Source organism: Conger conger, chromosome 12 (genome assembly GCF_963514075.1).
Source record: "Conger conger chromosome 12, fConCon1.1, whole genome shotgun sequence".
NCBI classification, from domain to species: domain Eukaryota; kingdom Metazoa; phylum Chordata; class Actinopteri; order Anguilliformes; family Congridae; genus Conger; species Conger conger.
In genome coordinates this window covers 38,896,232-38,912,810 of record NC_083771.1, presented here as the reverse complement: position 1 = coordinate 38,912,810, position 16,579 = coordinate 38,896,232, and the positions used below count along the sequence as shown (strand labels likewise).

The 16,579-nt window shown below is 40.4% G+C and overlaps 1 protein-coding gene across 1 annotated transcript; it reads right to left on the bottom strand.

Moving 5' to 3' along the window:
* Nucleotides 1–8,776: 8,776 nt before the first annotated feature.
* LOC133105565 (bone morphogenetic protein 3-like) lies at nt 8,777–12,512 on the bottom strand. The gene is made up of 3 exons (XM_061215747.1): nt 12,230–12,512; nt 10,587–11,494; nt 8,777–8,968 (listed from the first exon to the last, which is right to left on the bottom strand). Exons 1-3 carry the CDS (start codon nt 12,510–12,512, stop codon nt 8,777–8,779), a joined length of 1,383 nt encoding a protein of 460 aa, XP_061071731.1.
* Between the last annotated feature and the right edge of the window lie 4,067 nt (nt 12,513–16,579).

Here is a 16,579-nt window from a genome sequence, read left to right as displayed (position 1 = left end):
CCATCCTGATCAGGTAGTGTCAGTCAGTGACATTGTGCAGATTTAGGGAGTTGAGGAATTGGGGTGTTATTATTTTGTCAACATTTTTTTCTGTCATTTATAATTAGGAACAGAATGTCATATTCTAAAGCAGAGCATTAATTAGTGAGACACAATACAGCAATATAGTGTGTAGGAATTGCCCACATATTAATCCCACATTTTGAATAAATGTTTGATTCATGTAATAAAAAGTACAGCTATAATTTAAGAATTATGGTTGCTGCTGTAGATTTTTTATTACATTACACAAGACGTGGGATTAAAATGCTGACAATTCAGATGTATTGTAGTCTTGCGCCGCACGAATCCACGCTCTGCATGAGAACATTAGTATTTCGATATCGCCACCTAGTGTTCATTAGTGGATAGTGCAGTTGTAAACAGGCCAGGTGTCTTTTTACTTTCTGAGAGCCATGTGATGCGTGTGCTGTAAAATGTAAAAAGCTGTAAAATGAATAAAATGTGAATATTTCACGGTGATATTGAGGTCCTTAAAAAAAAATTACAGTTCTGAAAATGATTGCATAGAATAAACTGATCACATTTTCATGGTGAAAGCCTTCAATAATTTCTGATGTGTGCTATTTATAGAAAACATATAATTTTTTTCATGAAATCTCCTTTTGAAGATCATTGTCTTGGATGTCTCCAATTCCCAAGCAATCCTCAATTGTGAGTAAACAAAAAATGTCCAAGATTCTGAAATAGGATTAAACATAACTGGTTTATCATTCTGGCAGCCAACAAAGCTGGTGGAATTTAAATTTTACCATAGATCTTAGTTTCAGTACGTTATCCCTTGGCCAGTCACAAAAACCACAGGCTTACGACAAAACACAGAAGCAGCAATCAGTGCAAATACATGCACAAAAACTCTACTTTAATTCTGTTTTGATTGCGTTCCCGTATTGTTTGTTTAAATGCTGATAAGCTCCCTTTCAAATGGCTAGAAAAGGCCTTGGTCTCTTATCTCCATCTGCTGGTCAGAGAGGAACTACCAATCAGAGCCTGTGTTTCAGTACTCAACTTGTGGTAACAAATGCCAAAACCATTGCATTCTTTAGTCTTATCATAATTAATAATGTTGTATTTTAAATGAATAAGTTCATACATCTGAAAGCCTGTAGCACATTGAATTCATAGCTACCTTTCTATGTTGTCTATGACATTGCAGTAAATATACTCTGGAGCATAATAATCATTTTAGTTTTTTGCAAGTCACCAAGACATAATTTGCAAATTGGCTTTAGTGTGATTGGAGAAATTCCAAGGTGATGTGGTCAGTGAAACATGGCAGCCAAGGCAGAAAAGATTAGTCATTTTGCTTATGTCAATGCAGCCCTCTGGGCAGACGGAAGGTTCCAGTTCTATCCCCACACTGGGTGGGCCAAAGCGTCCCTGAGTAAGATACCCAACCCAAATTACTGATTGGCTGCTTGCATGGCAGCCTATTGCCATTGATGTGTGTGAATGGATGAAAGGGATGCATTGATTATAAAACGCTTCGGATAAATGCAATATATAAACGTAGTCCATTTGCCATTTATCGCTTACAAAAACTGCAGTTCAATGGTTGCTGTGATTGTAATTGCGGCAGTATTATGCAATATTTGGACACCCTTGTTTTCTTTTTTTTTCATTAAAGTATTACTGCAGTTATGATGCAGTTTCCCTACTTATGCAGTGCAGTACTCATGAAGTAGAATTTCTGTACTGCACTTTAACTGCACTGTACTACTCTGTACTACAGTTAAAGTACAGTATTACTTCACTGTAGTTGCTTCATAAGCACAGTGGGGGCTTCATAGGCAGCTGACTCAGAAACTTCAACTGGAATCTGTTTCAAGTAGTTTGTCTTGAATTGTTTGTTCTTGGGTCTCCAAACACATTTTCTGAAAGGTAACTTTGTTGATTTGAATGAATCATGGTGTTAAACATCTGCATTGTCATATTCAAAAAAATATCTATTTGCATCTAAAACAAAAGTTCAAGTATCTAATTTGAGGCCATTACAGTTTCCAAATTCTCTGAAGAGATCGACTGCCTGCCAGGAATCTTGACATTTGAGGGGAGAAGACAGGGTGTTATTGTTAGGCTTCAAAGGGTTCATAAATAAGCAACATAGAAAGTTTGCTTTATTATTTGTTGAACTGTTACATGAGACTGGCAATGTGTATTTATTTAATCCACAAACCCATGTAGAAAATAAAGGGAATGTCAGTCAGTCAGTCAAACTCAATAACCAGTCATCCAAAATATGGAATTTCACGGTCACAGTCTGCCTTATTCACGGGAGGGAACTGGGAAAAGCAATATCAGGTGAACCAAACTCCATACCAATTTTAGGCTCCTATTCAGGTTGCTTCCTTGCAGTCCCACAATGCTCCATTCTGAAAATGTGTAGTTCCTCTGGGGCTGTAGGTTTTTGCACAGCTTCTGATAGAGAGCGAGCCCTTAGTCTGCTGGGAGCACTCCCTGCATTGTGAGTCGGCAGGATCAGCCTGTCAAAGCAATCGCTCACCAGAGAAGATTCCGTCGCTATACCGGAAATTCTGAAATATTAGAAGTGCACATTTTAAACGAGTAATGATGAAAATACATTTTGAATTTGTTTCCGAAATCTGGAAACGGGCAGGTTATTTGTCCAGGGAGAATTCATAGGACGGTTTCACCTTCATTGGTCATGTTCTGTGTTTATGTGGATACAGAGCTTCAGTGAAATAATAAGAGTATAATACTAAAATGAATCACAATGAATCAGCACGTACATATTTATCTGATTGCTCAAATTCTCTAAATTAGTATTCATGTGTGTTGTGCATTCACAGGATCAAGGCTGCAATTAGTTTGTTAAAATACGGTCGCATAAAACATGGAGCTGCCTCAACATAAGCCATCATTTCGCTAATGCAGAATGTATTTGGGTGACTGATATTTGTTTCCCATGTAAACAGAGTACTGTTACTTTTTTCTATTATGCATCCCAACCAAATAATTATATTGGAGGAAACGTGAACTAAACATTTTCAAGTTAATCCCTTTGATATTTTGACATTTGTTAGGTTGGCATAGTACATGCTTTGGAGATGTTGTGCTGCCCATAGTGAATTAATAGCTCAGCAGCGCAGCAACCTTTCCCAGGTAGTCACTGTAATCCATTTACTCTGTAAATGTCACAGATACTCTGTGACACTGAAACATCTCAATTGCAGGCATGCTTTTTATCATGCTTTGCTGACTTGCTGACTTGAAAGCCAAGCAGATGGTTCTCATCATTTCCACATCCTCATGAGTCTATTTCATCTGCCAGCATTTACATCTCTTCAATCTATCCATCTCATTGCCTTTGGAGAAACAAATGAAGTAAATCAAATTCATGTTAATCCCCTTGACTACATGCAATGCTACAGTGTGGATCCCTCCGTGTTGTGCTGTTTTAATTCAACACAGTCAGTGCATCTCCCGACATGACAGACTTACAGGGTAGCGGGTTCAGCTAATGCCGCAGTCCGCTACAGTGCTATGCCCCATGGGCCATAATTAATTCTGGCTTTATCACTGAAGACTAGCCGGGAGTCAAGCGGGACAAAGTATTATTAGCAATAGCATCAGTCGGTAAAGGAGCGTGTTTGCTGGCGGGACGTATCTGTTCTTCACTGAGCTGGAGGACTCCCCTGGCCCATCAGCCACCTGCACGTGCAGCTGCGCAGGGCACGCAGTGCTCCTGCACCACGACTCTGCAGCACAGCTGCTGGCTGCACGCTCCTCAGAGGATACACTGAGTCTCTGTCTCTCATATGTGCTGCAATGCAGCGGTAAATGGGGCTGCAAAATACTACTGGGCATTCTTATTTGGAAGAAAGAAAGTATAAATGAGAGACAAAGGTATTTAGAAAATAGGATCTCCTTCCATCTACACAATGTCATTGAGTGTATTATCATTCAATAGGATGGCCTATGGCATTCATAATCCCCATATACAAAACCAGGTTCAAAACTGATGTAATCTTCAAATATAGGGACAGTGCATTAAATGTTTGGATAATTAGTTCAGTCAAACAGACTTGTCTAAAATGGCGAAACTTAAAATTACTGGCAGTGCAGGGATGCCATGCTCGTGCTCTCTGCCTTCCCATTAAAGTAGCCCTACGGTGTTACCCAAACTTGATGAACTCTGCCATGCTACTTCAGTGTCAATCACATGGGTTTCTATTCCCTGCATTGTTTAGAAGGAGCCTGTCAATGTATCCCTCCTCACCACACTATTTACAAAGGCCCTTGTTTATGAAACCACTGACGGTCGTTATCTTTAGGACGTTAAGCTGCTGAGTAGACACACAGTGTGTTCTTTCTCCCCAGTGCCTGTCGATATTTATGATCTGTTTTAACAGGCGGTGTTGTGCATCTCAGTGAAGACGACGGGTGATTGGAGAAACAAAGTGTGTGGGTCATTACCTTAAACTTGACAGATGTATTGTTCTGCTGGTTTCCTGCTGTTGTGGTTTAAGAATCACTGAAATGAAACGCAGGGCAATAATGATGCAAAACTAGTACATGGTACATTGTACTAACCAGGTTCTAATGTTTTTATTAATTTCTTTGTGGTATTTTAGTCTAGTTAATTACATTTGAGCCAGGGTCCATAGTTAAGTTATGAACTATGGAAGTAATTAATAAATAATATTCAAATTTTTCAATATTTTCAAAGATTATCTACCAGTTCTCCATTTTTGAATCAACAACAGTACAGAAGGTGACCTAGCACCACGATCCCACCAAGGCCAAGAGCACAGCAGTAACATCTCTGTACAATCGAGATATCACTGCTGTTGAGAGGTGTTCAGTTGGAAATAATATATGTTCACTAACCATAACTAGAGTATACACCCTGGTACATAATGGGTAAATATGGGGTTGTGCAAACCATATACGGGCAAGTAATAATTCCCAAGGGAGTTGTATTGAATGTGGGTTTTGTCAGGGGAGTGGGGGATAAAGACGCAGTAGTGGACTGAGGGAATCCACAAGTTAACCCGGAGGGATAACAACTAAAATCGGCAAGCAATAGAAAGGGACAGGGCAAACACATTTAGAATAAAACACGAAATAAGTGCTCCCTCTACTCACTGAATCTTCTGTCAGTGGTCTATAAAAATAACAAAGGAAATGCTGCCATGGCATATCTAGTAGAAGGGCAAAACTGAAAGCCAAAAAGGGAAACCAAGTAGGGAGCTCAAGAAAATGACACATTAAAGCAGGTCTGACAAAGTAAACAACAGAGACGATGGCAAACTGCCCTCCACAGAGCTAAGAATAGGTGTGCTAAGAGAACCTACTAAACAGTGCCCAAATCTCGCAGATAGGATCGACACTGTGATGTCTGCGAATTCGGAAACCCTTACACACTAGCAAGCCAACTCTGCAACGATTGGCAATGCGTCTGCACCAAGCCTATAGGAAACAGGGAACTTAATATAGAGCGCACACAGCTGAAACCCATCAGGGGTAATTCAGTTCAGAGAAACCAATGTGTGGGAGCCTCCCAGTGGCCCAGAGCAGAACCACATATGGGCACATTTTAACATTTTTACACAGGCTTACATTTTTTGAATAATTGTTGCACAGTTTGACTTTAAATATGAGGTGTGAAATATAAAGTTCAAATGTCAGCTTACAGGCATACATAATAACAGAAATACAGCAAGATATTAGTAAAAGCATCTTTAAAAGTTCTGTTCCATATACAAATACATATTTTATGCAGCTTATTGTACAGACATCTTGTTTTAGCTACAGCTAAACATTTACAATACATCCTGTACAGTGTGGTGGAGGAAAATCTGTTTTTAAAATGATACAATGAGAAAGTGAGTGGCCAATATTTGTTGCAAAATAGTAGTGGTATAGCTCGCAGTTATGCGGTCTATTTTACATGTAAGACATTTGTAATCATGTTTGTATCATTCTTGTCTTTTAGAAAATTGTATCCCCTCCTATTCACTCATTACAATAGCATGTTACTGTTTGAGACAAAGATGGGGATGCGACCAAAGGACATGCAAGGACAGATAGCAATACAAAATCATCACTTACATAATACAGTTGCTATAGGCACAGGCTCACCAAAATAGCAATCAATTAGCATCTGATATTACTGCATTGACAATCGGAAATACAAAAATACATTGATGAAATTACACTTTATCTATGAATGCACTTTTGTATGAAAAATAAATTCTTAAGAAGAGATGCAGTCCTCATGTTAGGAAAGCTTGCATGGGGGTTTGTTTTTCAACCTAGATGGAAATTCCAGTGAGCTGGGGTCAGAAGAATGTGATATATGGTAACCTATGGTACCAGGAAAACACTTTTCAAAACGGATTACTGGGTAGCTGCACAATGCCCCTGGGGTTATTCTGTAAGAAAACAAACCCTGGTTTGGTTGGATGTGGCCAGCATTTATAAATGAGCCTTGCAACGGGCCATTGATTTTCCATGTGTTTAGTGTTATTCGTACAACTAAACACTTCCCTTGGAGTTCACTTTCACACACTTTATTTCATGCTCATATTTCAAGTACCAATTCATTTTTCTTTTTTTCAGAGAACAGATCTGTGTGCCCTTGTTAGCAAAACATTATGTGAATGAAATACTCCATAAGGCACTTGTGTTTTTGCAAAAACTATTGCAATCAAAGTTTGTAATTGTCATAGACATACGCTATATACAAAACCAATACACATATCTGTATAACGGGTTTTTTTTTTTTTTAAGTACATGGTTAACCAACTTCAGTGTTTATAAAAATGGATTAAATGTTGGTAACAGTTACAGTACGCAGTTGATTGTGAAGGGGTTGAGTGCTTTGTGTTGATATGTCATGTAAGGACAGGGCACTGTGTTAGAGATTTTTTTAACCAACCAGGCAAGTGGGGTAACATATAATTACAAAATCTGAAACATGAGGGGTGTCACAGTAACATTACTGAACCGCTAAAAAGTTCAAATAGGCTATTTTCTCTCTGAAAGTACATTTTTGTAATAACTTAACTCAACATAAGTCAGATCTTATTTCGCTCTTATCTTCAATAAAAATATATTGCTTTATATTTTAAACGGTGCTATGGGCTTAAATCAATTATATATAAAGATATATGTAGCCCTAGTGTTTATATTTATATATGTGAATAGTGCTCCTTTAATTCATCATTGTATTACTAATATATCCATCTGTATTACTGTATGTATTACACCAGTATACATTCATACACATTCTGTACAAGCAAATGTATGCCAGTAAAAATACTATATACTGTAATGTCTAGGTAATAAGCAGCAGAAACATATGGTCATGAAGAAAAAACATGCAGAGAATTATAGGGGTAGGTATATATCATATAGGGTTCAGTATATCTAAATTGCTTGCTTACCCATAATTCATACTTCCATAATTAATATTTTTTAAATGGACTTTCAAACACCGTCAATGGAGATACAGTGCTCACGTGACCACGTCCAGAGAACAACATAGCTGCCAAGGGTCTACCCCAAGTGTCATGAGCTGAATTGATATGAAATCACCATTTTACCTTCAAGATGACCAAATAATTCATATTAATTATTTTAAGGAGTGAAATTAACATTAAGAAATGTAAATGTAAATGTAAAAAGAGGATCTAAAGGACTAGGATAAGTGATGATGATTTCAATCTACATTAGACTGGATCTACCTTTACTTGAAATACAGAACCTTGGTTTAGCTTTGGGAGACTTTGTGCAGATAGTGGCCATTTAACAGTTTTGAAGACAGCTCTTGCTGTTGGATACAATGAATGCTAAACCCCTGCTTCTCTACTGTCTCAATGCTTTCTGATAATGGCAGTGAAGTTGGCAGGCAGCAATGTTCATAACCAGGGCAATAGTGGCAGCTGTTGGTGTAATTACATAAAAACTATTATCTGAACGTATGAAACCGAGAACTGAGCCTTTGTGGAGTCACCTCATTCCTAAAATATTGTATTCCTCCTGCTGTGCAATAGGTTAATATTTGTAGTTTTAAAACATCATCAAAAAAAACACTTCACTTAACCAATGGGTGCAACTACAATAATTGCAAGCTATGCTTTGCAAAAGGCACTTTTGAGAGAGAGAGAGAGAGAGAGAGATTGTTTAACCTAGAGAACTCTTGATTTCCTGCATGTAGTGAATGTAAGACAAAGTGAACACACTTTAAACTTGAATGCTGTGGCCAGAAAAGCATTATATGAGGTGACAGTGGACATTCAGACCAGGCAGTATTTATACACATATGTATATCAGGGATGAAAAAACAGCTAGGTCTATGACCTTGGCCAAGCTCTCCATCCAGAGTTCTGTACCCCTGTGCTTCAAATGAGACAGACTTGGTGCTTGAAACCTGTGGTTCTGTACCACAAGTACTGTAGTTTTCTCAAACAGCTAAAATATCTGCATTGTGGTGTAGAAACAATGTTACATCATGCTAATTTCATAACAAAATTGATTCATATTGCTGAAGCTGATCATGTTAGCAGAGTAATTCCATCTGCTGCAAACATGACTGAGGATTGAGGGTGGCCCTTGTTCTGAATACAAGCTTCCATGAGAGGAAAAAATAAATCTTCATGAATCATTTCCGTCTGTTGTGTTCATATAGCGTTTCGGCTGAAGTCTCTGTTCCAGTGCAAAATGAAAATGGAGGGGGATGCTGTAGATATTATTGGCAGGCGCAGGAGTCCACGGTCATGTTCGGGTAGACCTTGAGGACCACGTCGTGGTTCTCGTCGAAGAACAGGATGCTGAGGGAGGACATGTTCTCTGGGACGCAGCAGGGCTCCGGGATGCCAGGCACCACCCCCACGGCCCGCACGATGCTCTGGATGGTGGCGTGGTTGGAGGGCTTCACCGACTGCAGGGGAGAAACACACCAGGGATCAGAGGCAGACACCGTCTCTCAACCAACCAGATACCATACCAGAGATCAGAGGCAGACACCGTCTCTCAACCAACCAGATACCAGGGATCAGAGGCAGACACCGTCTCTCAACCAATCAGATACCAGGGATCAGAGGCAGACACCGTCTCTCAACCCACCAGACACCAGGGATCAGAGGCAGACACCGTCTCTCAACCAACCAGATACCAGGGATTAGAGGCAGACACCGTCTCTCAACCAACCAGATACCACGGATCAGAGGCAGACACCGTCTCTCAACCAATCAGATACCAGGGATCAGAGGCAGACACCTTCTCTCAACCAATCAGATACCAGGGATCAGAGGCAGGCACCGTCTCTCAACCAATCAGATACCAGGGATCAGAGGCAGACACCTCCTCCAACCCACTAGACACCTGGATCCTGTGGTCCTTCTGGTCTTTCTGTTTCATAGCTACAGCTGGTTCCTCTTAGTAAGAAGAATGTGCCGTTCTACACTCTTGAAAGAAAGGATTCCAAAAGGCTCCTCTTGATCTCCACAGAGGAACATTATCTAGTTCAAGAGTTCTTTGTTGGGCAAAGCTTTTACACTATTCACGCCTGCCAAAGAGAGTTCAATAAGGAACTAAAAAGGGGTACCCTATGGAGACAGGAACCATTTTTTCTGATAGTGTTTATCACAAGAGAAAAGGCCCATTGTGACAATATTGCATTTTCAGACAATTCATGAAATTAGAATGTCTGGGCTTCAAAAGTAGGCGCACTGCTGACTGCATCCTCATAATCATTCCATAATTAGTCGTCAATATCATTGTGGCTTTCGGCATATCTAGCCATTTCATTTCACCCAATACTCAACCTCAAATTCAACTCAACTCATCTCATTTTCAGACCCATGGATCAGGACCAGATCTTACCAGAGACAGGTTTAGCCACGGCTCTGGGATGTGATTCCCAAACTGTCACCTCTCTGACCCTACCATAGACAGGCATCCTGACCAAGAGCTGCACTAATTGCCCAAATATGGCCCAAATAACTGGATCACCTGTCTTTATCAATTTTCCAATTACAAACAGCAGCTGTCATATATAGGAAAGTTGGATTATCCCATATATAATGGAATTACTTTGTTAGAGATATTCATTACTTGTACAGTTTAATAATTGTCTGGTTACATACAACCCGGGAATAAAAGTCAGTAAGGAAATATATAAATATAATCTTCAGATGAAAGTACAATTTCTCATACAATGTGCTAGCGCTGGGCTGGCCAAGCGCAAATGAACAGAAACAGGCAGACAAAGCACAAATTTCTTTAACCACAAGGGGGCACTACTAAATCATTGTGTGAACATGGAGCGTATGTGTGTGTTCATTTGACTGAGCTGACATAATTCATCTGCAGTGCATAAAACATTGGATTTGAACTAATTTGTGTGCCTTATGGGAGCTGACCATATTTTCACTGGCAGCTCATCATGGTAGGTGACACCATGAACCGAAAAGTTAAGGGAGCTGTAGCATTGTCCGCAGGGGAAATATCATTTTACGAAGATGGGCTGTACGCTCTTATTGCGTCAAAAAACTTACCTTTGGCATGGGAAACTGGCAAGATCCCGAGCAATAGAAGGCATCGAAATACTTGGGGGATATAATCCACTCGTTCCAGCCGATGTCCGCAAAGTCCACCTTCAGGTACCTGCGGGCGCAGTGCCTGGGCTGGCTCCACTGCCTCCTGCGAGCCTTCTTCATGGTCCGCTCGTCGAAGCGCAGCAACGTCACCCCGTGCTGCTGCTGCTGCTTGCGGAGCTTGGCCCGGGAGTGCCTGGCCGGGGGCCTGTCCTCGGGCGGCTCGTTGGAGGGCCCCCCCTGCTCCTGGTCCGGGGCCCTGTACGGGCGCTTGGTCCCCGGCAGCTCGTTGTTTTGGAGAGGGAGCAGGACGTTGGCGGAGCGTCTGGCCCTGCGCTGGGCTGTGCTGTTGAGCGCCTCCGCGCCCAGCCTGCGGTGCCCTGGGCTGAGAGCCCCTCTGTGCCGGAGCAGGGTGGACACCGCGCTCTCCGGCACAGAGATGGCCGAGTCGTTGGCGTACACCAGAACGTAGGGTGACCGGGCCGAGAGCAGGCTGTTCCGGGGTCTGTGCCCTTGAACATTCACGTCAATTCCAATAAGGAGCTGGGAGCGATGTTTGGCCTGATTGACGGCATGCGTTATGTCTCTCCATTGCCAAGACATAGCATCCCGGTTCGAGGTGGAGGCATTTAAAAGGCGGTGTCCCTGAGGCTTTGTGCTATTGTTCAAAGAGGCAAAACTCCAGATGCTGAGGTGAACACTAGTCCGTCTCATCAGTCGATGGCAGCCAAATGTCTGTGGCCCAGTACACCTCTGGCTGCTGTTCTGGAGGTCTCCTATGTGGTAATGTAATGTAGCTGAGAGGATGTCTTCTGATTTGGTTAGTGATGTTAAGTTAAAGATCTGAAGATGATTGCCATTGATATTACCTAAAAACATACAAAAATGAACATTTTACAGTCATCATCATCATCCTCATATTATATATTTAAACGTGCAGTAAAATTATTCACATAGTATTCTTCAGAATTCTTCAGTAGTTTTCGTGAATTTACATAGTATACCAGTAGGAGGTAGACAATAGCCCGAGCCACTACACCTGCATGCTGATTACTGACCTGACTGAACAAGAACTGAAGTTTTTTTTAAACATTTCAAGACAGCCATAAGAAAATATTAGTTAATTTAGCTTAATTTGCTTACCATGAACTAAGCCGGCGTTTAAGCTTGAAGCACCTATTTCAAGACATAACAGGCAACCTGTCCTAACCTTTTCGCAGCATCAATACGAGGTCATTTTGTGTCATAAGAGTACTTAGAAAGTATGTACATACTAAGTATGTAGTGTAGATTTTGCCCTTTGTTCTCTCTCTCTCTATCTCTCACTCTCTTTTTTACTCTCTCTCTCACTCTCTCTCTTTCACACTCTCTCTAATCTTGGAAATGAGGCTTATTCATTTCTTATTAACCTGCTTGGCTTTATCAGCAGGTGCATTTCAGCTATCTAATCATCCTAAACCATTGCAAGACGTATAAACAAACTGAAACGGTGCTAATAATAATAATAATAATAATAATAATAATAATAATAAGAAGAAGAAGAAGAATAATACAATATTGACAGTATGCAAGGAAAATACAGTAAATAAATATGTGGCACATACCCCAATGAGCTTTGAAGCTGCGAACCGTATTTCCGTCATTGAAATGAAAACCTTCTCTATTGTATTTTTCATACAGCATCTGCATGTGCTCCGACACTGTGTCTTGGAGGAGCAAGTCGTTATTTTCCTTGGTATGATGATCTTTTCCCCGCGTCTTAGTGTGATCAGTCCATTCTTTATTTTTCTTTAGTCCGGTGAAATGATCTTTTAGTATAATGCAATATCCACCGCAAATATAACTCCATCCAAAAAGCAGCAGCAGTATGTGTTGACAGGGAGCCATGACTCAATTCAAAGATAAAGTTCGCACGTTATAAATAAATGTGTAAGCTCCGTATAGGGTTCCAAGTGACCTTATCTCTCAGATATGATATCATCACCTTAAAAAGATGACTGTCGCAAAGAACGCATTCTGTCGATTTCCAGAAGCTTACTGTCATACGCGATAATACCCATGAGTTATAAACGGGTCCTTGGGCAATTGCTTGTATTTTCGTGGATTCTTTTTCTTTACCCTCTCTTTACTACTAGCCGTGTACTCCAGAAGGCGAGTCCCCTTGGTTTTGTATCTGGGATCTGGGTTGATCTCGGAATCGACAGCCAATCGCACCCCTTCTCAACTTTCATTGAATATAAATTACGTTGCGCTGCGCGCCACAGGCTAGCTGAAGCGTCGTTGTGCCTGCCTGTATATCCTTGCCGTGTAGTTTGGCACAAAATTGGTCGCGCACTTTCGGCATCATGCGTTTGTTACCTACCTTGCAGTTGATTAGTTGTCTTAAAATAAATCAAAATTGACACTTGATGGGGAAAAACATCAAGCTTCAGCGAACTTTATACATTTGATTCGAGTTGAGATTTTCAAGGGAAATATTTATGTTTTCCACGAAACATATTCCATATCCCATTCTACAGTAATTAATCTGTCATCACATCGTCTAACAACAGAATGCACAGCTCACTGCACAGTGGTGAGGGGAAGATTTTATATTTGCCGCTGCACGCAGGTTGCCCCGATTCTTCCGCCCAGAGCAGCCCGTTTGGTGAATGATATGGATTATTGCCAGTATTAAGATTGTGTTCTATATCCTGTGTCCAATAGGCTACATGCCATTTGGAACACCGTTGTATTCGTTAGATGGTTGAACACCATCTTACAAATGAAATGAAAATGTAGGCATTGTTTGGTGAGTTCAAAGTTTTGGGACGTACCACTAGTAAAACCAATTGCGCTGTTCTTTCAGATGAATCTCATAGTTTTTCCGAGTGAGTGAGTGCGCGTGCGCGAGCGTCTGTCTCGATGACTAGAACTGGGTTCTGGTGTTCTGCACAGGGCACCTGTATGCTGTCAGAGCCTGGGTTGCAGTTACCCCGCTGGTCTTTATTAGGCATGGTTAACAGGCACACTGCACGCTCACTGCACCCTAACAAGAGGGCACAAGCAAACCCATCTACATTGAACTTGAGAGTTTTGAAGTAGATCTGGACCCTAGGCACGAGTGCAAACAAAAACTAAGGGAAGGCATTTTAAATAGCACTTGTGAACTTTGTAATGCAGGGTCTCCATTTTCCTTAGCCTGAATGGAATGGACACCAAACATCTTATGGGTTTAATGTACTGATGATGGCTACACTGGCTGTCCATTCCAGTATCACATATCTGCCTGCCAATGCTAAACCTTTGTGTGAAGTAACTGTAATTGTAGTACACAAACTGTCAATTCTGTTATCAATATTTGTGGAAAGGAAAATTTCCTCCTACTTTTCGCAAAAGGGGAATTAGTTATACTCCTTGAGGGGGAGTCTGTCAGGTATGTGGGTTGCAAGAATATGAAAATAATATGAATCTATTTTCCAGGCATTACTATCACAGACATAATGTGTGTGGTAAAATGCCATTTTGGCAAATCATTGCTGTGCATGTCACACTGCCTAATGCATTTGCAGCTCTTGTCATATTGTGTCAGGCAATGTCTCAAAGTTGTAACAAAAACACTGCGGTATTGTAGTAACAAAATGCTTGTATATTTGACAATCACATTTTCAGTGGGTTTTCCAAATGTGATTTTGTTACAACTCAAACCGTCAGTTCCACACTCTCAGTGCACGCCAAGGAAACTCTGCCAGTTTGTAACGTGTCACATTCAGATAAAATGCACTGTGCTTTGTTGGCAGGTCGGCTGCAGGCCTGCAGCGTTTGCCAGCTGCATCAGCTGTGGAGTCCCCTGGCCTGGAGCTGCACAGCTCTGCTGCTGGGCTGTAAGGGAGAGAAGTGTTCTAGTGTTGGGCAGAAATCGCCAATCATCGCCTTAATGCAATGATAGTTGCATCTGGACATAACAACTTTTGGAGGGAGGTAGACTGGTGGGACAGTAAAATAGTTTAACACATCAAAAATATACAGATTTAATTCAAAATTGTACAGAGTGTGCAATGTCATCGTTGCTTTCCTGTCTTTAAGCTGAATTTATCTAACGCTATACACCCCTTGTTGGATAATACTGAAATTAATGAGAGTGAATGTCTTAAATCATTTCTGTCTGAATTTTCCCAATCTACTCTCACCTGCTTGCAGTGCTATATTTGGTTGTGTGTGAATGCGATTGCCTCCATGTACGACCAAAGGTCAGCAATTACTTTTATAGTTTACGTATGGATTGACCTTTTTCATTTTATTAATGCGGAAGGTCGCTTCCAGTGAAGAGCGTTACTGTATTGGCAAGTGCCATAAATTCCTTTTGGAATAATATAAATTCCTATTGGAAATTATCTCATAGAAATTATTTGTTCACAATGCCCCACCCTCTCATAAAAACGAACCTGCTGTCTCTGTGGGTGAAGCTCCTCTTGTGAGGAAGTATACCTTATACTTTCTATTATAATGCCCTTCTTACCACCTGCTACACATTTCACTAAATAAATATTTGTCTACTTCTCACTTGCAAATCACAATTTTAACCAAAACATGGTTTCCCAAATGTTATCACTTACAACAGGCAATGAAAGAGGCTACAACTTTAGGATCTCTGCAAGCCACCTTCAATTTTGGTGTCTCTGTTATTTGATTCCTTTTGAGATATTGAACTGATTTCAAAATACAGATTAAATACAAACAAATTGTTATGACATGCTTGATGCCATGCTTGGATTTATTGCAGAATTATTCATACAGCATTAGTCTGTGGTTTGCCCTGAGTCTGTTATTCATTCATTCATTCGTTTTGACCATTAGACACAAATCCGTTTTTATCAGCAAAGTCTGCATTTATTAAAGGTCAGGTTCTATCAGGTTCCACTGAGTTATCATTTCAGAGAATGATAATAGTGAAAACATGTACAATAGGCAATAATTCAAGTAATGTACTGTTACATTAACCCTGTGATTGACAGTACAATTAGTCAAGTGGTCATTTTCATTATACAGTACATAAAAAACAGAATGACCATCGTCTCAAACAAATTCACAACCTTGCAGTTACGATACAGTAAGTGCAGTAAATAAACCAGACACAGAGGGATAAATTGTGACTTTTTTTAATTTTTATCATTTAATTAGTTGATTCCAATTCATGTACCTTATTGTAAAGTGACTCAGTCCTCTGAATGGCAATGCTATTTTAGCATGCTTCTAAATTCTTCAAAGCTTCGAGACACCCATGAAAAAGTCAAGATAAAGAAATCCAACATAAGAATGTATTCTTTAGTGCATCGAGAGCCAAACAATTTACAATGAATGAGCAGCCAAAGGGAAAGAGAATCCACAGAGCAGAACAGACAGCACGATGAGACCATCGGGCACAAAATAAACCAGAATTCTGATCAACTCTGGCGTTTTCTGTGAGACACAATGGCTTCTGTAGCATAAAAAATTTGGGTCTAATCAATGAGCTCAGTGACTAATGAAACATGCATCAGGCCGTGTGAATAGGGTGTTTGTTCCCCACGTGACACCCTGTTCAGTTTAGTGGTTCTCATCACTAACTCTCTCTTGTGCTATAGAGCCAGCTGCTTTATAGTAACATAACTCCAAATGTCACACTTTGAGGTGCGTGAGGTTGCTTTAGTGGACCCCAGTAACTCCCCAACTGGAGATGTGGTCCAAGAACACAGTTCCACTGGGAGCAGAATCTCTATGAAACCCATATGAGGCTCACATGCAAGAAGTTGCCTACAAAAAAAATATATATATATAAAAGAAAATAGGTTATTATGCAAGATCAGAATAACACAATAAAAAATATATATTGTGCTGTATATGTCATATCTCTCCTGCTTTACAGAGCTCAATACATGATAAACTACAGATGTAAAATTGTAAGACTGTAAAAAAATAAATTGCTGAAAGCTTAT